Here is a 26,682-nt window from a genome sequence, read left to right on the forward strand (position 1 = left end):
AAACTGTAGAGTCCTGACCTGTAGATGAGTGTAAACTGTAGAGTCCTGACCTGTAGATGAGTGTAAACTGCAGAGTCCTGACCCGACGAAGTAGTTCGTCTGTGCTGGCTCATTCTTTTGAACAGTCAAGCCTATTGTTAGGCGATGGCCCTCTTTTGCATGTGACTAAATAGAGCTAATCAAGCCTATTGTTAGGTGATGGCCCTCTTTTGCATGTGACTAACCTGTTTGTCCACCAGGTGGAGGCGGAGCTTATAAGGCTGATTTCACCTGAAACTCACCAGACTGAAGAAGTCTCTCGGAGGAGAGACGAAACGTTTCACTAAAGAACCATCCAGAGGACCTACTTATTTTTGATTTTAGATTTTTTTCTGCCTGKATTACTGAGATGCATCAGGAAAGATTTATTGTCATTTTTTTATAAAACGATCTGTTTTCTAAAATAATAAATTCTTGAGTTGATCAAACAGATAAAGATCTCTGTGACCTTAAAAGGAATATTTAACAGCCGAAGTGTAGGAAACAGGCGCAGCTCTGAGGTTTACGTTTCAAACCCTGATGAAGTGCTGAGCGGGCCTTATGGGACCGCCGTAAATGGAAGTGTGGTTCTGCTGTCGGTGGGCTCAGAGAACCGGGCCGAGCCCACCTCTCCTGCGCTGCGGGGGGAATAAATTGTTGTAAAGTCATAACTGTTGTTGCTGCTTCTGTCGGCCCCTCACTGTGTTTCAGCTTCTGTTTGACAGAYGGTTTTTAACTGAACTAAGGGGTTCAGAACGAACGTGATTCTCAGGTGAGTGAAGGAAATGTTTCACTTTTAAGAGCCTCTTTCTGTTTTCTGAGAGTTTTCTGGTGAAGTTTTTAAAAAAATATATATGTTTTTTCTCCTCACCTTCTCGCTGATGTCATCGTACTCTTTCTCGGTGTCTCTGGCGTGTTGCTGAAGACTCTGAGCTCCCTCAGCGGCGCCCTCTGGTGTCTGCGGAGCGTCCTGCACCAGCCCCTGGGCCAGGTCTCTGAGGTAGACCACCTGAGGCTGCAGGGACCTCAGGCTCTCCTGCTGACTCCGTAACCTCTCCAGACTTTTGGCGCTGCATGCCTGGAGGGAGGAGCAGCAGTCACTGACTCGTTCGGCTCTTTCTTGATTTAAAATTAAWCTTATCCTGATAATTAAAGTGTCTGTGACRTCAAATTTTTGTAATACATATGAGTGCRTTTTTAKAAAGATAACATTGATAAAATACTGCAAAAGAAATTTCGTGTTGCTGAGATGAACGGTTGTTGAGATATTTGCCTGTGAAGTAACAGGAAGTGATGTTAAAGGGGAGTGTCTGCATGTAAACAGAGCGTTGCTACAACAGCCAACAACACAAACTGTAGAGAAGAATCTGATGTTTCTGTAGATTATTTTGAGTCTCTATCAGAGAAGAGTCAGAGTTTAAATAATGTTGTTTCAATAAACAAAGACCAGAGAGTTTTCTTTAAAGAGTTCCCCTTTGATGTCACTTCCTGTTTCACTTTGAGTCAAGTTCAAAAGAAAATACGCCAGTTAAGGGACAAAATGGGTTAAACCATGTGTATTATTCCAACTTTCTTAAAAATAAAGATTTTTTCTTTGACTTTTTGTATTTGAAGAATATGCATGTCACTGGAACTTTAACGCAGAGGTTCTCAAACTGGGGTCCCAGGACCCCAGGGGTCCACGAGAGGTATGTTGGGGGTCCTCAGAAAATGTCACTAAATTGTTAATTTGGTTTTTATTTTTAAAAATGCATGGAGAACAATGAACTAATAAAAAACATAATAAACTTAATACAAATATGTATTATCATGGCATTTAGGCATTTAAATTTTCTTTTAAAACAGTGTGGGGTTTATGAAGGGGTCCCCAGACCCAAAYGGCTCGACGTACCTGAGGTCCCAGAGCCTCCTGGACTTCTATCTGGTGCTTGGCGGCCTCCAGCCTCCTCTCCACGGCGTGCCTGCCCTCCTCAAACTCCTTCAGGCGGCCCGCCAGCTCCTCCAGCTGGGAGGTCCGGGTCAGGAGGCTCTCGTTCAGTCGGTCCACACGGCGGTTCAGCTGAGCTTTCTCATCCCGTAACTGAGAAACAAGAGAAACCATCTGAATGTTTGTGACACAGAAACACCTGAAACATCAGGACTGCAGGACAGTTTGCTCTAATTTGAGCAAACTTATAAAAACGGTTAAAGAAGTTCAACAGAAATGTAATCAAGTATTTTTAAAAACTTTATTTGTATCATTCTTGTGTTTTTGTGAATATTTTAAATGTTTTCTGCAGAGTAACAAGCGTCTCACCTCCTCCTCTCCGATGCAGCACTGCTCCAGCAGCTGATCAGCCGCCGTATTAAAAGCCTCCAGCAGGGGCTGGCGTCGGTCCAGGTCCAGGGTCAGGGACCGGGCCTTCTGCAGGGACTCGTCCAGGATGGAGGAGTCCAGGGACGGGTGGATGTCTCCGTCCTTCAGCTCGCACTCTGCTAACCATGGCGTCAGCTCGGCCTCGTGCTGCTGGTAGGTTTCGGCTTTGCTCAGGGTGTTCTTCAGCCGGGCCTCGCGCTCCGACATCCTCTGGTTCAGCCCGTCCCAGTCCTGTCTCAGGGAGGCCAGCCGGGACTGCAGGGCGGAGCGCTCGTCTGCGGGGAGGGTGGCCAGCAGGGACACGCCCTCGGCTTGGATCAGCTCGTAGGAGCCTCGCTGAGCTGCAACGCCACGCTGGAGCTCCTCGGTCTGAGCCAGCAGGGAGCGGAGGSCCTCGGGCCGGCAGGGCAGCGAGTCCGACTCTTTAGAGTCCGCCTGCTGGTCCAGCCACGAGCGCAGCTCCTCAAACATCTGCTGGAACTGCTGGGTGGAGGAGAGGGCGGCCTGCAGCTGAGACAGGCTGTCAGCTGGAGGAAGAGACGACACGATGGTCAGCTGGAGTTTTAGCTTCAAGCTATCGTTACTTTAGCTAATGGTTGATGCTTTTAGTCTATACTTAACTACTTTAGCTAACATTTGATACTTTTAGCTTCTAGCTATCATTACTTCAGCTAATGTTTTATACTTTTACCCTATAGTTAACTTGATAATTTTAGCTTCTAGCTATGATAACTTCAGCTAACGTTTGATGCTTTTAGCACCTAGCTATCATTACTTTAGCTAATGTTTGATGCTTTTAGCTTCTAGCTAGCTAATATTACTTCAGCTAATGTTTGACACTTTAAGCCTATAGTTAACTTGATAATTTTAGCTCCAAGCTATCATTATTTCAGCTAATGTTTGATGCTTTTAGCCTACAGTTAACATGCTAATTTTGGCTTCTAGCTATCATTACTTCAGTTAATGTTTGATATATTTAGCCCATAGTTAACCTGATAATTTTAGCTTCTAGCTATCATGACTTTAGCTAATCTTTGATACTTTTAGCCTATAATAAACCTGATAATTTTAGCTTCTAGCTATCATTACTTCAGCTAACATTTGATACTTTTAGCCTATAGCTAACCTGCTAATTTTAGCTTCTAGCTATCATTACTTNGCTAACATTTGATACTTTTAGCCTATAGCTAACCTGCTAATTTTAGCTTCTAGCTATCATTACTTCAGCTAACATTTGATACTTTTAGCCTATAGTTAACTTGATAATTTTAGCTTTTAGCTATCATTACATTAACTAATCGTTGATTCTTTTAGCCTATAGCTTTTAACTAGCCTTCAGATTGAAGTTAGCTCAGTTTCAGCTCCTTTAGCTAGTTTCAGCTGTCCTTCAGCACAGTGTTTCTTCAGTTTGAGGATGTTGAAGGAACTGGTCTCTGATGGATCTGGGCCGTACAGACCTGCTCGCTCCTCCAGACTCCTCAGTGGCACACTGACGCCCTCCAGACGTTTCCTCAGCTCCTCCTTCAGGTACGGTTCGGCCACGATGGCGCTCAGCTCCTGGCAGAGCCGCTCGGCCTCGCAGAGCTCGGCCCGCCGGCGCTCCAGGTCCGAGCGGATCTCTCCGGTCTCCTGYAGGCGGCGCCTCAGCGCCTCGGGCTGGGCGCTCAGCGAGGCCTGAGAGTCCAGCCTCTCACCGAGGACAGAGACGCTGGAGGACAGGTCTCTGAGCAGGGCCTGGACAGGACAGGTGGACAGGTGACCCCTCGGTTCTRTYRGGTCTGGAGCTGCAGGGTTCTGGTTCTCACCTGGTATCGCTCGCTGGTTCYTTGAGCCCGATCGATGTTTGTGGACCTCTGGGTCAATCTGCCCGTCAGATCCTCCCACTGCTGGGTGATGGAGCYCAGCTCGGTCCGGACCTCCTCCAGGTCCTGGGGCTCCTGAGCCGAGTCGCYGGTTTGGGACAGGATCCCCTGAGCGGACTGGGTCAGCTGGTGGAACTGGGGCCGCCGCGTCTCAAACTCCCGCAGCATGAACTGAAAACGGCGAGCAGCCGGCGTGACTTCACGAAAACAGGACAGACGACTGGAGCTGGTCCGAGTTCTCACCTGGACCTGTTGTTTCTGCGTGTTCAGCATGTTCGGGTCGATGCTCAGCGGGCCCAGAACGCTCATCATCAGCTCCTTCTCCCTCAGCCACGGCGACAGCTGATTGGCCGCCGAGGCGAAGCTGCCCAGCCTGTCGGCGCACGTCTCCAGCTCCGCCTGCCTCTGAGCCGCCGTCTGATTGGCCGTCTGCCAGCGGGAGTCTGAGGAGAAAAACGAGTCACTTCCTGGAGTTTCTCTAAAGGGATCCAGGATTAGTTACAACATTAGACTTTATTTAATTAACATTTATTTTAACTGTAAAAATACTGTAGGATGTTCAGTTTTTATCATTTTTAAACTAAAAGTTTAAAAATATATTTGAACATGGACGGGGCCATTTTATTTACACACAAAGCATTCTGGGTAAATGATGACGTGGATAGGTCCTCGGTGCGAGGCTGCTAGCGAGCTATATCCACCCTGAAGGTTAATCTTGGACAATATCTGATGATCGACTCTTTTAAATGAAACCAGAGAGCGTTGACAGAGAGGAGAAGGTAGAAATGACTCAGCCTGGAACTGAAAATATGGATGGAGGACCTCATTTTAGCTTGTTTGTCACGCTAGCGCCGAGCTAATACATACAGTATAAGGCAATATAGCGTCGGCGCTAAAGCTAGCAGGCTAAGCTGAGGCTCTTCTTTAAAGAGTCCGTGTTAAAATATATTTTAAAAATGTACAAAACTAAACATCCTACAGTATTTTTACAGACTTTATTTTACAGTTAAAATAAATGTTTATTACATAAAGTCTAATGTTACAACTAATTCTGGATCCCTTTAAAAACACGACCCCTCAGAGAGGTCTGGACCGGTACCTACCGATCTCCTGCAGCTGCTGCCTCCAGCTGTCRGCTTCAGGACCATCTGGATTTTCAGAGATCAGTTTCCTCAAAGTTGCTTTCAGGTCCTCCACCCTCCCTGAGTGCTCAGCCAGCTCTGACAGCAGAGCCTGGAGGACGAAACGAAACAAAAACAGGTCAGGTTTATTAAATACAAGCTGYAAGAAGGGATTAAAGTTTCCTCTGGTGGTACCTGGTTGTGCTGGGCCTGAGCACGGACCACCTCAGGTTTGGAGGGCGAGGTGGTCTGCTGCTTCAGGCTCTCCTCCCTGTGGCTCAGCCAGCTCCTCAGGTCCTGCGCCTCCTGCTGGGCCTTGTGCCGGAGCTGCAGGGAGGCCCGCTGCCGGTTCAGACGCTCCTTCAGCTCTCCGCCCAGAGCATCGTAACGAGCGTTCACGTCAGAGACAGAAACCTGCAGCTCCGTCAGGTCTGACAGCAGAAACACAGCTGCTGAGTCCACAGCTTTATACAAGTACTGTGTGCAACAACACATGTACCTGTATCGAACCGTTCAGTACACACTTGTATCGAACAATACAGATTTTTTATTAATTTATTTTATCAACTTGTCTTCTRAAGATGCTCTGTGTTGAAGGATCAGTGGATCTGTGTTCGACTACTCCACCTAGGCTGCATTTTTGAGCACAGATCCACTGAGAAACTTGCTGTTTCAGCAACATTTAATTTAAAAACTGTACTTTTGAGGTTAAACAAATGTTCATAATTAATTTAAATAAATTACAAGTTGAAAGGGCATGGACATTTATCTTTTTTGTATCAAAAAAATATTGAACCGTGAGACTAAATTATTGAACCGAACTGTGAATTTTCTGTATCGCTGCACCTTTACTAAGTACATTTACTTTGTTACAGTACTTCAGTAGTTTTTTTGAGGATTTGTAATTTTACCAAGTATTTTTTAAATTGTGACTTAGTTATTTTTAAAACCTAAAAATGATACTTTGACTTCTTTACTTTAAAGTTTAACACACCTATTTGTTATAAATTAAATCTGTCTGAACTCATCATGAAAACAGTTTATGTGCTCTAAAAAAATAAGTGTTGAATTTACTCAAMTAAATCATATCAACTATTTCCACTAAACCCAGTAGAGTAAATTTGAAGCGATATACATATTTTATTTTAAAGAAATTGACAACTTGGTTTTGTGGAGACAGTTTGGTTGTGTAAATTTAAGTGTATTTGTTAGTGCGTGGAAAAGTACTTTTACTTTCTCAATTTTTGTGAATAGTTTTATGACTTTTACTTTAAGTACTGTAGTTATTCATGTATGATACTAGAAATTTAACCCTAAAAATCATCAATAAAGCAGGATGGTAGAATTATACACGCTATTGATGATTTAGGTTTTTTATGCTTTTTAATCTCAAAAAATTAAGATCATATTTTACATGAATAAATACGGCAGTTTTCTCATCAGTGACATTTATTTTTACCAAAGTCATTTTCTGTGAAGGTAATTTTACTTTTATTTAGTTATTTTTTTAAGTACTTTATGTACGCCTGCTGATTTCAGACACAACAAACCTCCTCGGTGTTTAAAACAAACGTGTCTGAAGAAGAAAAAGAGGCGGAGTCAGAGCTCACCTTTACAGGTGTGGATGCCGTTCACACTGCTGGGACCTGCGGAGCCGTTGATCTGAGCCACACCTGCAGAGAAAAACAACAAAATAAATGTAAACAAACCATCACAACCTGGTTAATTTATAAACCCTTAAAACTGTCAGAAGAGATTTATTCACCAGTTTTGGTCTGAGGAGTCGTAACGTCGATGATGAGAGACTCCAGCTCAGATCCGGTTCTGTTCAGATCCTGGACTCTGGATCCTTGGGAGTCCCAGTCCGTCAGCAGCTCCTGAAGTTGGAAAAACATTTTTAYTTTTTATTTTAAAAAATTCAAATCCTCTTTCACAGATTCACTCCCAGAATATTTCTTTAAAAGGTTGAAAGGTTTTTCCTGCTGTCTCACCTGGAGCTGCTGGACTCGTCTCTGCAGGGACTCCGTGTTCAGGTTGAACTCTTTGGGGGGCAGCTGGTCCTGAGCCGCCTGGAGCCACCGGACCAGGGAACCYGAGAGGCCCCGGAACTGCAGGAGCTGCTGCTCGCAGGCCTGGACCGCWGCAAACCTGAGAGGAAACGGAAGAAGAAGCTCTGCTTCAGAGGAGTTCACAGTGAATCTGTTTCCTTTATTTATTTTATTCTATCTGAAACAGAAACATTTAATCATTTAAATTAAAGTTTTTAAATCCTGCATGCAGCTTTGTAAACTACAGATGCTTCAACACTCTCCTTTAATAAATGCTGAGCCTGCAGCGCCCCCTGCTGGGTTCAGGCTGAGCTGTTCAGCTGCTGACTCCTACCTGTCGTTGACGTTTTGTTGCAGCTCKGTGAACTCGTCTCTCACTCCTCTGACGGTCTCCACCAGGTTCTGAGTGTTACTGAAGGCTTTGGACTGGCTCAGTTCGGTACCGAGGGTGCAGAAAGATTGCAGCTGACCCGCTTCCTGCTCCAGCTCAGATCTTACCTCCTGAAGGAAGAAATAAAAATCAAAGTTAGTGTTCGGAGCATCCTCTCTGCAGACAATGGACCGGTGAGCGCTGCGCTGACCTCGATGGTTTGCCTGTAGTCCCCCACGCTGCGGTCCGGTTGGCCCGCCGGGCTCAGAGCCTTCAGCCGGGTCTGGGTGAAGGTCTGCAGGTCTGCGCCGAGCCTCTCCAGGCTCTCCAGCCGAGGCAGCAGCACCTTCAGCTCGGCTTCACTCTCAGCTTGGCTGCTCTGCGCTGCGGCGTAACGCCGGGTCAGCTCGTCCAAACCGGACCGGAGGCCCGGAGCCGCCGAGGCGTCCGAGCTCTGCAGGAGTCTGGAAACCGAGTCCCGGGTCGCCTCCATGCTGCCCTGCCTGGAGAGCAGCTCCTGACGCAGTTTCTGAGGAGGAAGTGGAAGCTGGAGCTGCAGCTAAACATTACTTTACTAATCTATTAATCTATCGATTATTCTGATGATTAATTGGATATAAATATTAGCATGTTTTGCAGTCATTTATTTTATGAGAAATACAATTATTTAATATTTTGAAGGGGTAATCGACACCTGCTGATGACCCTGCTGCAGTCAAAGTAAAATTACACCAGTTGTATTAATTCATRCATTTTAAGCTCCAGTTACTTATATTTAAATATGTGAGGTTTGAGGAGGCGTTAATTAATAAACATGTTTCAGCTCAAACTGTCAATCTGTGCTTTTATTTTTATCTGACAAACTTACAGTAAGTCTTGTTTTTAATCACACAACTTACACACTGTTTAATAAAACCCTGCCAGGTCACCATGATTAGTCAGCACAAATAACATTAGCTTAAATATGCCTCCKCCKYGTACAKCTGGAACATGACAGATTATCACAGATTAACTCCRGATGTGTTCGGTACAAACAGCACAGCTGTTTTTGTTCCGGTGCAGAAACATTGAGGATGTGAAGCTCATTGTCGTCTTTTCTGTTTAGTTTTAAATGTTCCCATGTTTTTTATAATTTGTCGTTTTCTGAGCGCTTCGTTTCGGCACTCTTCGTCTTCCTCTAAAGCTAAACATAGCTTAGCTTAGAGAGCATGCACGCGTCGACAGTGTAACTGTTAGCTGAAGCGCTAACGTCGTAGCATTGTGTAACACAACATTCTGACAGGATGAAAGTGTGTTGATTATAACAGTGTGTATTTTTACRAAGCTTCCAGGCAGATAATTTGCCTCGAGGATTTTTTGTAACCGAATTATTCGAGGAATCGTTTCAGCTCAAGTGTTCTCTAATTAATATTTCCTCCGGTTCGGTTCCTACCTGGTTCTGAGTCAGGGCCTCCTGCACAGCCTGGGAGGTGGGCTCCACTGGTCCGGGATGTAAAACCAGTTGGTCCAGCCAGCCCAGCAGACCCTTCAGACCCTCCTGGACGCTGACGGACTGAGCCACAGCCGTCTGCAGCTGCTCGGCTCGTTCTGAGRCGGAGGCTGAGAGGCTGCCGAACCTCTTCTCCAAACCGTCTGAGCAGAAAGACGGAGCAGCAAAAACTCATTTATTCATTTATCTAAACAACAACAAGTTCTATATACAACTAAATACAATCACTAATTACATGAAAGTTAGCAGAAGAAAAAAGTAATAGCTGCCCCTTTTCTCACTAAACAAATTTAATCAAAAAATAATCTTCAAATACAAAACAAAAAAACAAAGAGAAAAAACAAAACAAAACAAAAACGAAAGGTTTGACTTCTTGAGCAACAATTCTTGCACTATACCTTTTTATATTTCTCCAACAGATTAACCTTTATCATACTCTTAAACATACATGCTGATCTGGCCCTTTTAACGTCATCCTCCAGATTATTCTATAATTTTATTCTCTGGACTGTAGCACTCCGTCCCCTCAAGCTGTTCAAACTTTAGGTTTGACAAACATTTCTATCCCTTTGAGATTATAACACTTCTCTCTTTTAACAAAATGTAATTGGATGTTTGAAGATAATGTGTTTTTATGAGCCCTACGACTGATAAAATATTATAATCAACCAAATAATAGAATGTCAATAACTTTAACTGATGAAACAATGTGTCTGATGCTGATAATTCTTACAGCTCGTTTCTGTAAAATAAAAACAGGATTTGTAATTATTTTACATGCTTTTCCCCAAACATCAACACAGTAAATCAAGTGTGGAACAATTATCACATTATATAATATAAACAGAGCTTTATCCTTAAATAAATCCTTTACTTTGTACAATACTGCAATGGATTTACCTATTTCTATTTTTGTTCTTAAATGATTTATATGAGGTCTCCATGTCAGCTTCTCATCACTGATAACACCAGAAACTTCCCCTCACCTTTATAAGCTTTTTGTTATAAAGAAAACGTGAAACTAAAATCAGAGCTCAGGTGGACGAGGTCACCTGCTGCGCAGAGGATGTCCACGGCCTTCAGAGACGGACACTCGTTGGTGCTGACCAGGTCTCGCCCTGCTCTCTGGACCTTCTCCAGCTGGACGGAGCGTTCTGCCAGTTCGTCCTGCAGCAGCTGAACAACACAAACACATGTCAGAACTCAGAACCGTTGTCCACGGTTCACTTCGGCAACCGTTGTCCACGGTTCACTTCGGCAACCGCTGTCCACGGTTCACTTCGGCAACCGCTGTCCACGGTTCACTTCAGCAACCGCTGTCCACGGTTCACTTCAGCAACCGCTGTCCACGGTTCACTTCAGCAACCGCTGTCCACGGTTCACTTCAGCAACCGTTGACCACGGTTAACCTCAGCAACCGTTGTCCACGGTTCACTTCAGCAACCGCTGTCCACGGTTAACCTCAGCAACCGTTGTCCACGGTTAACCTCAGCAACCGCTGTCCACGGTTCACTTCAGCAACCGCTGTCCACGGTTCACTTCAGCAACCGTTNAACTTCAGTAACCGCTGTCCACGGTTAACATCAGTAACCGCTGTCCACGGTTAACTTCAGCAACCGTTGTCCACGGTTAACTTCAGCAACCGTTGTCCACGGTTAACTTCAGCAACCGCTGTCCACGGTTAACTTCAGCAACCGCTGTCCACGGTTAACTTCAGCAACCGCTGTCCACGGTTAACTTCAGCAACCGCTGTCCACGGTTAACTTCAGCAACCGCTGTCCACGGTTAACTTCAGTAACCGTTGTCCACGGTTAACTTCAGGGTTTCATGTCTCCACCTGCACTTGTCTCAGAGCGCTCTGCAGGTCCCGAGGGTCTGTGTCTCCGCCGGACTTGGCGACGCTCTGGTTCTGTTCGTGAGCGCTGAGCCAGGAGTGAAGCGAGACCACCTGGTCCTGATACTGCTGGTATCGCTCCAACAGGCCGGACAAACGGCCGCCCAGCTCTGTGGACTACAACCAGACGGCTTTCAGTTTGGTTTCTACGTGAACGTGGGATGACAACGCGGCGTGGCTCACCTTGGTGTGCAGAGTCGTGTATCTGTGGTTGGARTCCTGCAGCTTGTGGGACACCAGCTCCTTCAGGCTGGTCAGAGCCGGATCTGAACCAGCAGCTTGCTCCAAAGCTCCCTGAACAGAATCCAGAACCTTCTGCCCAGAGATAGAGACAAAACGCAGGTCGGCCTTGTGGCAGATCACGTCCTCACCGAGCTGAAGGAAACAAAATAAGAAACACTTTACAGACAACCTGAGCTAAAACAGGTCAAATCATTCCAGGAAGTGTCAAATAAATGTTCTGAAAGGTCCGTTTGTGGCTCGGAAAGACAACTGAACCTTTCTGTGCTCGTCCAGCCTGTCCTTCAGTCCCGGTGCGTCCGTTTCTCCTTCCCCCAGAGAACGAAGCTCCTGCTCACTCTGTTCCAGCCAGGAGCCCAGAGTCCCGTGTTCCTGCAGGAACTTGGTCAGCTCGTCCTTCAGAGCCTCACATTTCCTCAGACGGTGCTGAAACCAACATTTCAGTCAAGAAACGAGCTAAATGTGTGCATATATCTACAGTATGTATGTATTGTTGTCCCTTTAATGTTTTTAGGGCCATTCTTAATCAGTTTGTTCTTAAGACATTTGTTTGTAAATGTTTTAACTGATTTTTACCCTAGTGTAAAGTGTATGTATGGGTGTATATATATATATATATATGTATACATGCTTTACAGAAAAATAATAATTAATTTTATTATTGTATAGATATGTATTTTGTTGCTATGTTTTCTTATATTCTTTTATTTTCAGGTGAGCAGACGGATGTCAGGTGTGTTGCATTGTGTTTTCTTGTTGTATATTTAATGTTTTCTAATCTCTCTTTGCGTCTTTCCAATTACATTTACTCTTTTTCTCCTTTCCTCTTTAAAAAAAACTCACTGATGAATGAATTAAGAAACTAACATTAAGTTATTTTTTTCTACTGAAGTGACAAAAAAAACAAGAAACAAGCTAAATGAGAGAACAAAGAGCAGCTTTTTATCATTTGTTTTGTTAAATTGTTTTTGTTTTTGCCAGCTGTCGGTACCTGGCAGTTCTGCAGTCGGTCCTGGTGCTGAGCCTGCAGCTGGTCCAGGGCGGCTCGGAGTCTCTGTTTCTCCTCAGGGGGAACCGTGGAGTCGGGCCGGTCCAGTAGGGAGCGGACCGACTGGGTGATCTGCAGTAACTGAGCCTGCTGGGCCTGCAGCTGCTGCAGCTCCGCCTGAAGGGTCAAAGGTCACAGGAGGTCAGAAGCTGCTGGTTCTGAACCAGAACATCAGATCAGACTTGGAGGAGAGGTTTGGACCTGCAGCATCTCTGTGTGTGACGTCACGGCGCCCTCTGGCTGAGAGAACAGGACATCCGGAACATCCAGACCTGATCCAGTCCTGAGCGGCTGGTCCAGTGAGGCCAGCTGGTTCAGGAGAGAGTCCATCTGGTTCTGGGTCTCCTGCAGCTCCTCCACTGCTTTGGCCTGGAGAGGAAAATCAAAGCGTTATGACCATCTTTAACAGAAAACATAATGTGGGAGCAGGCGTGACCTCCTCACCCGCTGCGTGTTCTGTTGGACCGTGGCGTTGATGGTCGTGTCCAGCTCCGACACGGACGTGTTCAAAGACTCTGTCAGAGCGCCGTACTGCTCCTTCAGGCTGGTCAGAGTCCTGTGGAGGTTCTCCTTCTCCTCTGGGCTCAGGCTTTCTCCTTTCTCAGACAGAAACTCCTCCACCGAGCGGATGGCCTCAGCGACGCCCTCAGCTTTGGCCTGGAGCTCCTTCTGCACCTCCTGGAGACGAAGAGAACTAGTTAATCCACAGAAACCACATTTTATGTGAAAAATAAAACAATCAAACTGCAGAGATTTCAATAGTTATTTTACCTTCATTTTACCTCATTACTTTAGCTAAACTTTGATACTTTTACCCTGTAGTAAACTTGATAATTTTAGCTTCTAGCTATCATTACTTCAGCTAATCATTGATACTTTTCGCCTACAATTAACTTGATAATTTTAGCTTCTAGCTATCATTACTTCAGCTAATTTTTGCTACTTTTGGCCTATAGTAAACTTGATAATTTTAGCTTCTAGCTATCATTACTTTAGCTAATCATTGATACTTTTCACCTACAATTAACTTGATAATTTTAGCTTCTAGCTATCATTACTTTAGCTAATCATTGATAATTTTACCCTATAGTAAACTTGATAATTTTAGCTTATAGCTATTATTACTTTAGCTAATCATTGATACTTTTCGCCTACAATTAACTTGATAATTTTAGCTTCTAGCTATCATTACTTTAGCTAATCATTGATACTTTTCGCCTACTATTAACTTCATAATTTTAGCTTCTAGCTATCATTACTTTAGCTAATCATTGATACTTTTACCCTATAGTTAACCTGCTAATTTTAGCTTCTAGCTATCATTATTTCAGCTAATCTTTCAATATGGACACGTCCACGTTCAATATTTTACCTTCAGTTTGTTGTGCTTCTCCTGCAGGATGCTGACGTCACCTGACTCTCCTCCTGCTCTCTGATTGGCCATCAGGCTAGCAGCTCCAGCCAACCACACGTTGAGACCTTCTAGTTTCTGAGAACACTCTGCTTTCTGCTGCTGGACCATCTGAGGGAGAAACAGCAGCACGTGTGAGGATCAGACGTCCTGAACGGTTTTTAAAACCACATCATTGTTTTCTTTTCAGTTTTTCCTCCTAGAGCTTTAACAGCTAAACTGAATTACTGTGGCTGAGCTTTGAGCAGATTGTGTCCAGAAGTCACACTTTCACACACAGACACTTTAACACAGAAACAATCATTTTTTTGTTTGTTTTTCCTCCTCAGCATTCAGATGAGACGAGAGGAAAAACAGGTAAAAAGCGCTGCAGCTGGCAGAGTTTACTGTCGTTACCGCTGTGACGCAAGCGAGCTTCTTCTGTGGCCATCTGCAAACAGCAAGCAAACACGTTAATAACACATTTAAAGACATGCAGAACACGTTAGCATGAAGAGAGGGAGGTTACTGTAGAGAGAGGACATTAAAGGGAGAGTTCTCTCTATAAATGTGAAGTATTTATGGGCAGTCGAGTGCTGCAGTGGAGAAAAACAATTAAAAATCTGAACTTTCCCTTTAATTTTCAGTGTAGTGAAAGATCACACTGCAGTGGAGGTTATCGTGGACAAACTGATGTTTTAGATTAAAAGTAAAAAAGCACAAAGGTTAAAAAAGCTGATAAAACGTCTGCAGAACATCTAACAGCATCTCTGTCCAAACCTCCATCTCCTCTGCATTTTTCCTTTCTTTATCCTTCTCCTCTTCCTCCAGCCTCTCTCTCTCCTCCTCCCGCTCCCGGCGGGCGACCAGAGCGTGGACCCGGGCCTGAGCTCGGCCCGACGCTCCGTGGAAGGACCTCTGCAGCTGCTGGAGCTGCCCGAGGAGCTGCCTGCTCTGCTCGGGGGTCAGGTCGGGGGCTCTCTCGGAGACGAAGAGCTGGATGTCGAAGATGACGTCGTTGACCTCGGAGGAGCGAGAGGACAGGGAGGACTGCAGCTCCTTTATGGAGGAAACCAGAACTTATTAACTTATAAACATATAAAAGCTCTGAACAGAACAAAATATCAATAAATTCCACTCACCTTGCAGAGATCCAGCTGCTGTCTGATCTGATCCAGGCTGTCTTCTGTCTCTTTGTCCATCTGAGCCTCCATGTCCTTCAACCACAGCAGCAGTTTGTCCACTCGTTGTCCCAACAGTTTCTGCTCAGCTGTTACTGTGCTCTAAAAATAAAAATAAAATAAAATCACAGATGTGGTGAAGCTCTGCCTCGGAGCAGTGTAACCAGTCCACCTCACCTTGCACGAGTCTCTCTGGTCTTTCAGACTTTGCAGAACACTCTGGGAGAGAGCTTTAGCAGCCTGGTAACCTCGAGCCAAGCTCCGCCCATCTTTTTCCAGAGCCAATAGGAGTTGCGGAGGAACGTCGTCAGGTCTGGGGTTCAGCAGGTGCTCTGCCGCCTCCACCTCTCTGTGGATCTCTGGCTCCAGGTCGCACAGCTCAAGGTCCAAAACCTGAGTGGATCAGAAGAGAAAGTTTATTGATGGAATTAAATCTGATTTTAAATCAGCAAACAGTTTGTTTCACCTCTGTCTGCTGGATGATGTCGTCCAAGGCGACGAGGCCGCGGCCCACAGCTAGCTGCTGCTGCTGCTTCAGTCGTACCTCCACATGTCTGATCACAGAGAGCAGAGCTACCATCTGCTGGTCGTGCTCCAAACATTCCTGACGAAGGACAGACGGCTGCAGGAGGACAGAAAATATAAATACGATCAATCCAAACATCTTTTTAATCAATAACTGTTTGAAGAAATAAACAGTACCTTGCTAACAGGCTCGGCCACTTCAGACCCACCAGGAGCTTCTTCTGTCTTTTCTGGAGAKTCGTGATGTTGCTGCAGGTTTCTTAAAGAGTCGGTATCTTCAGGACTTCCTGGTTGCTTCCTGATCGTTTTTCCAGGAGCGACAGCCTGAACTGAGGACCAAGTGTCGTGTTTGACACAAACATCCTGGGAAACATCAGCGAGTTCGATCGTGTCTGTGAGTGAACTCTGTTGAGGAGGCCTGATGATGACATCATCGTCTGTCTTCACCTTCTGGTCCTGGGTCAAACCTGAGCCGTCTGAGTCTGGTTTTGATTCAGACGTGATTTTTTCTACTGGCAGCTCAGAATCCAGTTTTCCATCCACGGTTAGCTTCTCTGCACCAGAATCATCTCGGACTGTAACGGGTGAACTCTTGGATTTTTTGCTCTTCTTGCTTCGTTTGCTCGTTTCTTTAGGCTGGACCGATGGAAACGTCTCAATGGTTTTTGGTTCTTTCTTACTTGAAGAAACCGTTGAAGATTTATCCTGCAGGGTCTCTTGGACTGTTGATTGGAGATCTTCTGAGTTTTCTTCCAGTTTGTCGTCTTTGATGAGTTTTTGGTCTTTAGCTGAACCAGATCTCTTGAAACCAACCTGACTTTTATCTTCTGGACTTTGTGCCTTTTTAGTTCCAGTAGCCGGGACTTTAACTTCCTTCTTCCTCCCCTCTTTATGCCTCAACGCCTCCAGCTCCTCAGCAGCCTGCTTCTCACTGACTCCTCTCTCAAACACCTTCTTAAGAATGCTCTCTTTAGCTTTTAGTATCAGAGCTGCTTTCTCGTCGTCTTTAAGAGCTGATTTTTTTGGTATTCCTTCTTCTTTCCCTCTCTTCACCTCCTGGTTGCTCTCTGGTTCTTCAGAGACAAAAGCCTCCTCAGATTCCTCCTCCTCAACCTTTTTAGATACCTTTACAGTTTTGGCTCCATCTTTCTCAGTCTCTGTGTTTGGTTTAGGAAGCTCTTCTTGCTCCTGTTTCACTGAATCCTTTTCAGTCTTACCAACCTTCTCTCCACAGAGAGGGTCAGGGTCTGATTTTGGTAATTCTGCTGTGTTTACGTTATCAGCCTCTGTGACTTCTGTCCCAGCGCCATCAGTTTGAGACAGACGTTTTATCTCTGGGTGTTTAGGTTCAGCTTCTACCTCTTTACCCTTCCCCTTCTTTCTGTTCTTTTTCTTCTTCTTGCTTTTGTTTTCAAACTCTTTGCTCGCAGACGTTTCAATCTGATCTGAACATTCTGCAGCAGTGATGGTTTTGATCTCTTTAGTAGAGTCTTCTATATCACCTCTCAGTGTTGTTAAACCATTTTTGAGTTCTTCGTTTACAGTCGACAGCACCGTTTTACCTTCGCCTCCTTTGTCGTCTATAATTTCTGTAAGGTTTACTTCTCCAGAAACAGGAGTGGCCTTTAATGAGGTCTCATCAATACATCTGAGCTCCTCATCCTCGTTKAGTGGCTTCTGTTTGTCTTCTTTGATGTCTGTTTGAGAGTCTTTGTCTGCAGGATGGAAGACAGTCTGAGTGGACTCTCCAACGTTATCAGTCTTATCTTTATCTATCTCCAGTTTTCTATTAGCCTTCTGTTTGAAAAGATTCTCTGATTCACAAACGTCTTTCAGTGGCCTTATTTTCTTTTTGGTTTCCTGAATTGTATCTTTGATAGAAAGTTTCTCTTTTTCTTTTCCTTTGACCTCTGTCTGTGAGTCAGCAGGATGGAAGATGGTCTGAGTGGACTGTCCAACTGGCTCTGTTAACTTGTCTTTCCTTTGGCCACCATCAGTTTTATTTATTTTCATCTCCAAGTTCTGATCAGGTTCTTGTTTGGGAAGACTTTCTGACTTACTGATGTCCATCTGTGAGGTTATGTCATCTTCATTTTCCTGAACTATTTTCATAACATGAGATAGTTTCTGCTTTTCTTCTTCTTTCTGTGAGTCTTTCTCAGTGGGATGGACAATTGCCTGAGTGGACTGTCCAAACTTGCTTTGCCCTTGTTTGTCTGTTTTATCCTGATCTGTCTCCAGTTTCTCATCAGGCTCTTGCTTGTAAAAACGTTTTGATTTATCAATGTCCTTCTGTGGTACGACTACCTCTTTGGATTCCTGGACTACAATCTTAGCACTAGATGGTTTCTTCTTTTTGTCTTTGACCTCTTTCTGTGAATCTTGGTCCATATGATGGAAAACTGTCTGAGTGGACTGACCAAACTTGCTTTGTCCTTGTTCATTGTCTGTTTTAGCCTGATCCATATCCATTTTCTCATCAGGCTCTTGTTTGGGAAAACTTTCTGATTTATTGATGTCTTTCTGTGGTACCACCTCTTCTTTGGATTCCTGGACTATATCATTAAACGGTTTCTTCTTTTTGTCTTTGACCTCTCTCTGTGAATCTTGGTCCATATGATGGAAAACAATCTGAGTGGACTGTGCAAACTTGCTTTGTCCTTGTTCATCATCTGTTTTATCCTGATCTGTCTTCAGTTTCTCATCAGGTTCCTGTTTGTAAAAACTTTCTGATTTCTTGATGTCTTTCTGTGGTACAACCTCCTCTTTGGATTCCTGGACTACAATGTTAACACTAGATGGTTTCTTATTTTTATCCTTGACCTCTTTCTGTGAATCTTGTTTAATATGAAGGAAAACTGCCTGAGTGGACTCTCCAACTGACTCTCTAAACTTGTCTTTCCTTTGTCCGTCATCAGCTTTATCCAAGTTCTGATCAGGTTCTTGTTTGGGAAGACTTTCTGACTTACCGATATCTTTCTGTGATGTTATCTCCTCTTCAGTTTCCTGAACTATTTTCATAACATGAGATAGTTTCTCCCCTTCTTCTTCTTCTTTCTGTGAGTCTTTCTCAGTGGGATGGAAAACCATCTGAGTGGACTGTCCAAACTTGCTTTGTCCTTGTTCATCATCTGTTTTATCCTGATCTGTCTCCAGTTTCTCATCGGGCTCTTGTTTGTAAAAACTTTCTGATTTGATGTCTTTCTGTGGTACGACCTCTTCTTTGGATTCCTGGACTACAATCTTAACACTAGATGGTTCCTTCTTTTTGTGTTTGACCTCTTTCTGTGTATCTTGTTTAATATGATGGAAAACTGTCTGAGTGGACTCTCCAACTGACTCTCTAAACTTGTCTTTCCTTTGTCCATCAACAGTTTTATCCAAGTTCTGATCAGTCTCTTGTTTGTAAAAACTTTCTGACTTACTGATGTCTTTCTGTGCTAAGACCTCCTCTTTGGATTCCTGGACTACAATCTCAACACTAGATGGTTTCTTCTTTTTGTCTTTGACCTCTTTCTGTGAATTTTGGTCCATATAATGGGAAACTGCCTGAGTGGACTCTCCAACTGACTTTCTAAACTTTTCTTTCTTTTGTCCATCATCAGTTTTATCTATTTCCATCTCCAAGTTCTGATCAAGTTCTTGTTTGCGAAGACTTTCTGACTTACTAATGTCCATATGTGATGTTATCTCCTCTTCAGTTTCCTGAACTATTTTCATAACATGAGATAGTTTCTCCCTTTCTTCTTCTTTCTGTGAGTCTTTCTCAGTAGGATGGAAAACCATCTGAGTGGACTGTCCAACTGACTCTCTGAAAATCATTATTTCTTCTCCATTATCAGTTTTGTCATTTTCTAGCTGAAATCTCTGGTCAGGTTCTTGTTTCTCCTCTGTTTGCTGAACTCTTATTCTAACAGACAATCTCTCCCATTCTTCCTCTCTGACCTCTTCCTGTGGCTCTTGGTCAGGAAGACTGAAAACCATCTCAGAGGTCTCTCCAACTAAATCCTTGGTTTTCTTTTGTCCATCATCAGTTTTTCCTTCATCTGTCTCCAGTCTTTGATTGGGCTCTGGCTTGGGAAGACTCGTAGATTTCTCTCTCTGTGGTGTTATCTCCTCGATGGATTGCTGAATTCTCTTCTCAACATTAGATGCAAACTTCAACAACACATCCACGGACTGATCAGGGTCAGATAAAGGTTTCTCTCCTACTGACTCTGATCCCTCTGTTCTGTCATTTTCTGGAGTTTTTCGGTACAATAGTGGCTGATCTGAATAAAGAGGTGTCGACCTCTTGTCGTCATCCTGTGTGACTTCTACAGATTTTATTGAAGGTGGAGATCTTGAGGATGCCCCAGAGTACGAATCAGACCAGTTTTCTGGACATTCTGGGCTCGTCCCAGTCGACATAATGGTTRTGGAGTTATCATCTGCCTCCACTCTCTCCTGGATTTCTAATGCCAGGTCACTTGTTATCAGTCCTAATGAAACTGCATCAGTGAGACTTGAGACTCGTTGTCCGGTTGCAGGATTAATTAAGCCTCCTTTGATAAACTGGTTGGAGGCTATTTCTTTGGCCATATAATCTTCAACTAAACCTCTGGTAGAGGCTTCAGGAAGTGGGAGTCTTTCTCCAGTCCTGATATCAATGATACCGCCACTGTCTGCCTGGGTCTGGAGCAGCCTCAGTGCAGGAACTGGGTCAACTCGTTTTAATGCAACAGCCTCAGGAAGGGTCAGGTTCTGCGTTGCTTGCCTACTATGAACACCTAGGAATGGTTTCACCTCGAGGAAGCGTTTGCCTGTTTCTATATCAAKCTTACCCTGGTTTACAAGCTCTGAATAAGGTACAATTTGTGCAGTTTGAGGGTCGATTGCTCCTTGTTTTACTGAAGGAGAAGCCATGACTTCATTGGCTACGTTCTCTTCTAGAAGACCCTTAGCAACTGCCTCTGTCAGCGTCAGCCTAACTCCAGTATCAGGGTCTAAAACAGCTCCGGTTGTTGCCTGGAAAGCAACTGCGTCTGGGTTACTCGATGTGCTGGCTTTTCCTTGATAGACCCATTCTAGTTCTTCGAGTCCTGGAGTTATAGACCGATCAACCAGTCCTCTATCTACAGCATCAGAGACTGTCAGTCTCATTCCTGAAGCATGATGTATTATTCCTCCTTCAGCCACCTGCCTTGCCAACACCTGATAAGCATCCTCAGATGTAATTAACCCTTTCTTGATTGCTTGTTCCAGAGAAACAGGAGACTTTGACTCTGGGTCAACAACACCTTCCATCTGCAGCTGTAAACTGGCTTTCATGAGTGTTGTTGCAGAGTCCACATCCTTTCCTTTGTAAGCCTTTTCAAGTGCCACCAGTTTTTCTCTTTGTTCTTCTTCAATCAGTCCCAGATTTTCTGCTAATGTGACCGAGACCTTCTTATCCCTGCGTAGGTCGATGATGCCTCCAGATGCCACCTGGGCTTCCAGAAGTCGAGCAGCGGTGTTGGAGTCTATCAGCCCAGCCTGAGCTGCATCCCTGACCCCACAGATCTGCCTTTTCTCCACATCCACAACACCAGCAATGGTTTTATCTGATTTCAAGACACTCCACATCAGATCCTCATCAAGTAAACCCTCCTGCATGACTTCCTCCATGCTTAGTGACTCAGCACTGCCAGCATCTAGAAATCCCCCAAACAGACCTGCCTGAGCCATTAACTTCACTGCCGTATGGCCAGGAAGAACACCCTGAGCTACGGCTTCATCTGGCAGAAGMTTTTCTCCTTCCTCTGTCTTTAGACCTCCCTGTTTCAACTCAAAAACTAATCTCTCCAACTCATCTTCCTCACAGAGCTTTTCAGTCTTTGGGTTAACTTCATCAACCTGAGTTTCTGACTGGTTGGAGTCCATCTCTGTTTCAGGAAAACCTTGTGTCATCTCAACCAAACCAGTATGGGAAGGTTTTATAAGTTTAGTTTCTTCAGACTCCGCTTTAACTCTATGAATAAATCCTGGCTGTAGCTCTTTTTCAATAACTTCTTTTGATTTTAGAGGGGCTGCAGTGGCAGTATCTTTGGTACCCTGACTGAGACTTTCCTCAGGTATGAGACTTAAGTTTTCTTCTTTTTGGTCATTTCTTGTTGCATCAACAGAAATTTTATTTGTAGCTTTAATGACTAATTCATCACTCCCTTCAGTTCCTGATGAATTCTTCTGCAACAGGTTATCTGCTTTCCTATTAGGCTGTGCTTCATTTCTGCTCACATCATCAATTTCAAAATAATTTCCTGAAGTTAAAACACTAGAGTTGTCTTCGTCAGTCATCATTTCATCGTTGCTTGCTGCTTGAGCTGACATACTAACGTTTCCATCAGTTTTTGGCATTGCTGGTTGATCTGCAGACAAACTGCTTGAAGGCTCAGCTTGATCTAATTTTACTGCAGCTGAGTCCGCAGCTTTAACCATCTCCATTAGCTCATGGTCGAGCAGCACCAACCGTTTTCCAGAATGTGCATCCACATAGCTGTGAGACATGATGTGAAAGAGCAGCTTGTATTTGGCTTCTTCTTCAGGATCGGCCTGGTCGGTCGGTGCAGTTTCCCACATGAGGCCTGCGGGGGACGACAGCAGCGGAGAGGATAGAGAGGAGCTGGTGGATCCCCAGCTCAGACAGTTTAAAGATGGGGTGCCTGCCTGATTCATATTGTAAACATCTGGTATGTGAATGCTTCTAAGACATCTGGCAACATCAGGATCAAGGTCTTCTACTGCAGCCTGCTTTATGGGCAGAACTTGAAGAGTTTCTGGGTTGTACAGACCCCCAATGACGTGTCTCTGCCTTAGGATTTTTCTTGCTAGGTCCCCGGATATCAACCCCTGTTGAATGGCCTCAGCAACTGGCATAAGTTCTCCAGATTCAGGCCAAAGGATCCCCATAAAAGCCCAAGAAGACTCGAGAACCAGCAGAGCTAAACAAGGGGAGAGAAGGTCCCTGCGAATACCTTCCTCTAAATCCAGGTGTTCCCTACTGAGCGGGTCAAAAATTCCCCCCCTTTGCAGTTGCCGCGCTAACATGGTGCAGGCTAAATCCTGGTCCATGAGCCCGTGGCGAACTGCCTCACCGATCGTCAGCCGGTGGCCAGTTCGCGGGTCAGAAATACCACCGGCAAAGAGCTGAGCCTCGAGAAGTCGCACCGTAACTTTACGATCAATCAGTCTCTCCTGGACTGCACGAAAGATGCCAACTTTTCTCCCGGAACGAAGGCAAACAGTTCCTCCGGGGTGCTGTTTGACAGGGAGGAGCAGCTGACCTGAGTTGTCGTCGATAATGCAGCACTGTTTTAGCTCCTCTATATTTATTTGCTTAGCTGTGTTTGGATCGATCAGATCTTTGTGTTGAAGTCTGGGCTCCAACTTCGTTATGATTCTCGGAGACAAAACCCTCATATCCTCTGCTTGCTCCAAGCTTAGGATGTTTCCAGATGAATCTCTCAGTCCTCCAGTTTTCATCTGAAGTTCCAGAACACGAAGTCCCACCTCTTCTCTGATCAAACCAGACTCCACGGCTGCAGCTACAGAGGAAACGCTTTGGTCACTCAAAGACTCTTTGATTAAACCCAAAGCACTCTCAAGCTCAGACAGCGACCGTCTGGTGGGAACATCAATAAGGCCTTGTTTTAGAGCACAATCCAGTGAGAGACAAACAGTGGAGTCCGGTTGGACAAGTCCACCCAGAACCAGCTGGGCCTCCAGCAGAACACGGCAGGTGTCCTGGTCGATGAGACCACGTTGGGCTGCTTCAAACACAGAGAACGTCTCCACTCTGCCCAGGTCAATCACTCCAGCAACGGCAGCTTGGTTCTGCAAAGAGAAACAAAAACCCAGATTAAAATCCTTCTGGCATCAACAGGTTCTTTAGAGTTAGAACTTCTACAGCCTCAGCGTGTTTTAATCCACCAGAGACGTTTAATATGAGCAGATTAGAGAAAAAAAACCACGACCACTTACAAACACCTTTAAAACGTTTAAAAACTTTACTTCCCAACTATGTTAAAAAGCTTTTTTAAATCACCAACAAGCGCTAAGCATGCAACAAAGCAAAACTTACAAAAAGCTTAAAAAAAGGAAGGAGCATCGAAAGAAACAAGAATCCAGAGGAAAAGGAAGGTAATAAAATTCTACGAGAGAAACGCATGCAAGAGAGAAAGCGAGCGCTACTTACCGTTCGAGCGTGTCCCGTGGTGAAAACAATAATCGGAGCGAATGTCTCGGCAGAGCGAGGCGCGGCGCGACAGSTGGAAGCTGATTGTTAGCTTTCTGCATGCTACACTGCTCTGCTTTAAATCTAAACCCCACAACACGGACTTATTTAAACATGAGTTTCATCTAACTTAACCACTACAGGATAAATTTATTAAGAAGCACGCTTTCTTTCCCACATCTGACATTCTGATCCTCGGCTCATGAAGTCCACATTTCTCCTCTGGCAGCTGTTAGTGAGTTTCAAGCACAAAGCTGGTTTAAAGTTTCACACATTAACAATTTGCATTAGAACACACAACATTCCATTCATACACACACTTCTGTGATCTGGACACAACATGCTCAAACGGTGAAGTGAGTCATTTTGTTTTTTGTTGCACAGGTGGCCTTTAGGTGCGTTTATACGACATTACAACAATTTAATTTGGAGATCAGCTTCAAAACTAACAAACGGTTACCTCAGAGTAAATCCTCACACACACCTGATCAGTCTTCAACTGACAAACTGCACAGAGCTGAACATTTGATAAACTGGAACAAAATAATCTGTGAAATGATGAGTTAACTTATACAAAATGCTTCATCACTAAATGAAATTTAAAAATRTGAAGCTACACAGAGTGCTATGAGGAGCCATTTAGGTCAAATTATTTGTTGACCTGACATTAAACATGTTTTTCTCATACATATGTATTTTCACACACATTCAGTGACACAGGAAGTCCTTAAACTCAAACCAGGAAACACATTAAAAAGATCATTTCTGTTTTTTTAAATAGAATATTGTTTAGCAGAAGTACATAAAACCAAGTTTAGCATGTTTCTAAAAAACATACTGTAATGGAAATACTCCACTAAGGCAGAAACACATGAATAAAACACAGTGAAACTGCGTGGTTTGGTCATCAAATGATTTAATAAAGTTGCGTATGCAAAAGAGATCGAGTGAGAACCGGGCAGACATGAATCAGAGCATCTGTTAAGTTCGTACTGGTCAGCTAACAGGAAACAGACAGTTATAAACATCYGGTGGAGTTYGTAGGCAGCCAGTCACTCTTAAGTCTCAAAGTTTTGTGGTCTTCATCTATCATTTGCTGTTTAGATTTGTTCAATCTATTATTCTAGAAGTAAATGCCATAATCATTTCTTCTACTTGCCTTGTYCTAATTTGCATTACTTAAGGTTCATTTATTGGCAAATGGTTGTTAAGTTAACATTTTATTCAAGATAAGGTTTCGATGGAACATAAGCGGCTAATGCTATTCAAATTCACTGGAGGTGAAACTTGTGTTTGTGATACTTTGTCATTTTGGACCACTTAAGTTTTTTAAATTTTGACATGTCTACTTTGATTGTCTTATTGTCTTATTGAGTCTGCACTGTTTWACATTGCACTTGTTCCTTTTACATTGGTGTTGACGCAGTTTATGGTTACTTATGTTATATATTGATTAGTGACTAATCAAGAGGAGGGAKTGTGGTGGAAATATTAYATAATCCTGCATAASTGCTAAGTTYATATTACCTTGACATGTTCTGTTCCKTATCTCATTGATTACTGCCACATCTGTATAATCTGTCTTATGATTATAAGACGCTGTACGTATGTCTGCAACCTTGCTCTCATACTGAAGTGCTCAGTGCCGGCTGTCGCTTTGTCATTGKTTCTCTGTTAACATTTGTTATCCTGTGATTGGCTGCCTACGAACTCTATCGGCTGTTTATAACTGTGTTTCCTGTTAGCTGACCAGTGCAAACTTGACAGATGCTCTGATTCACGTCTGCCCGGTTCTCATTCAGTCTCTCTTGCATACACAACTTTATTAAACSGTTTGACGACCAAACCACKCAGTTTCACTTTGTTTTATTCACGTGTTTCTGCCTTAGTGGAGTATTTCCATTACACATACTAAAATAAAAACAAAACTTTTATTCTGCAAAGCAGCGTTCTGTTTATATAACCTGGTCACTTCCTGTTTAACTGAAGGGATAAAAACAAAAAAATGATAATTTGTATGAAGGTACGAGGAGAACATGTGATAAATTCAGTCTTAAACAGAACAGATGTTTCTAATGTGATGCAGGGACTTTCTAWAGAAGCATCTAGAAGCAGAGCTCTACGGTTTATACTGCAGCACCACTGAGGCCACCATGTTAGCAGCTCAGCAAGCGTTTGTTTCACATGGTGATGATGAAAAACGAGACTTAAAAACCAGATGAATGAAATGATGGCGGGTTTAAATAATGTTAGGATGAGTTACTCCACAAACAGACCCGGTTCAGACACTAAAATCATCTTATTCAAACTCTTCTGAACAGGTTCTGTGATGTTTGTTAAATCAGTGATGGTGATTTTTTTAAATGCACACTCTGTGAACACAACATGCTGTACAACACAAACACACACTCCCGCTGATTCACACACATTAGTTTGCAGGCGTGTTCAGACTCAAAGCATTTCTTTAAGTTTTGTCGTTTCTCAAAGCAACCTACAAACGTGTCGTTTGTCTCAAATGTTTTAAAATCTTTTGTCGGTCTTAGCCCCGCCCCTTCAGCACATATACCTTTCTCTCCTCCTCTTTGGCCAGCTGTTGCTCCAGCTGCTGCAGCTGCTGGGCGGAGCTGTCCAGCAGCTGGTTGTAAGAGGCCGTCAGCTCGTCCAGCTGAGCCTCTACCTGAGCTCGCTCCTCGGGGGACAACCTGGAGGAAACAGAGACGTGGTTACACAGACTTACTGTAACGACATTTAATTAAGAATTATATGGGATAAATCCTGTGCCAGCAGCAACTGAATCTGAATGCATTGGTTTGAAAATAAATTTCACTAAATTTTACTGAATTTAAAGTTTTGTATCTGAATTAATTTGCTTTGAAACTGTATTTTGGT

The 26,682-nt window shown here is 43.9% G+C and overlaps 1 protein-coding gene across 1 annotated transcript in view; it reads right to left on the minus strand.

Moving 5' to 3' along the window:
- Nucleotides 1-26,495, minus strand: part of macf1a (microtubule actin crosslinking factor 1a) — a gene marked incomplete at its 5' end in the record, with an annotated part of 93,266 nt that extends 66,771 nt beyond the window's left edge. The window contains 28 exon segments of the mRNA XM_014024456.1: nucleotides 890-1,096; nucleotides 1,910-2,098; nucleotides 2,315-2,901; nucleotides 3,832-4,108; nucleotides 4,180-4,407; nucleotides 4,480-4,679; nucleotides 5,340-5,469; nucleotides 5,553-5,788; nucleotides 6,968-7,030; nucleotides 7,123-7,234; nucleotides 7,349-7,556; nucleotides 7,740-7,906; nucleotides 7,987-8,304; nucleotides 9,208-9,407; nucleotides 10,317-10,440; nucleotides 11,102-11,275; nucleotides 11,342-11,533; nucleotides 11,657-11,824; nucleotides 12,390-12,563; nucleotides 12,648-12,815; nucleotides 12,891-13,124; nucleotides 13,819-13,968; nucleotides 14,617-14,895; nucleotides 14,979-15,119; nucleotides 15,195-15,410; nucleotides 15,484-15,639; nucleotides 15,720-23,393; nucleotides 26,360-26,495. Of these exon segments, the coding sequence (XP_013879910.1) occupies nucleotides 890-1,096; nucleotides 1,910-2,098; nucleotides 2,315-2,901; nucleotides 3,832-4,108; nucleotides 4,180-4,407; nucleotides 4,480-4,679; nucleotides 5,340-5,469; nucleotides 5,553-5,788; nucleotides 6,968-7,030; nucleotides 7,123-7,234; nucleotides 7,349-7,556; nucleotides 7,740-7,906; nucleotides 7,987-8,304; nucleotides 9,208-9,407; nucleotides 10,317-10,440; nucleotides 11,102-11,275; nucleotides 11,342-11,533; nucleotides 11,657-11,824; nucleotides 12,390-12,563; nucleotides 12,648-12,815; nucleotides 12,891-13,124; nucleotides 13,819-13,968; nucleotides 14,617-14,895; nucleotides 14,979-15,119; nucleotides 15,195-15,410; nucleotides 15,484-15,639; nucleotides 15,720-23,393; nucleotides 26,360-26,495 (13,108 nt within the window).
- Between the last annotated feature and the right edge of the window lie 187 nt (nucleotides 26,496-26,682).

The sequence above is a fragment of the Austrofundulus limnaeus genome, unplaced genomic scaffold, assembly GCF_001266775.1.
Source record: "Austrofundulus limnaeus strain Quisiro unplaced genomic scaffold, Austrofundulus_limnaeus-1.0 Scaffold424, whole genome shotgun sequence".
Taxonomy (NCBI): domain Eukaryota; kingdom Metazoa; phylum Chordata; class Actinopteri; order Cyprinodontiformes; family Rivulidae; genus Austrofundulus; species Austrofundulus limnaeus.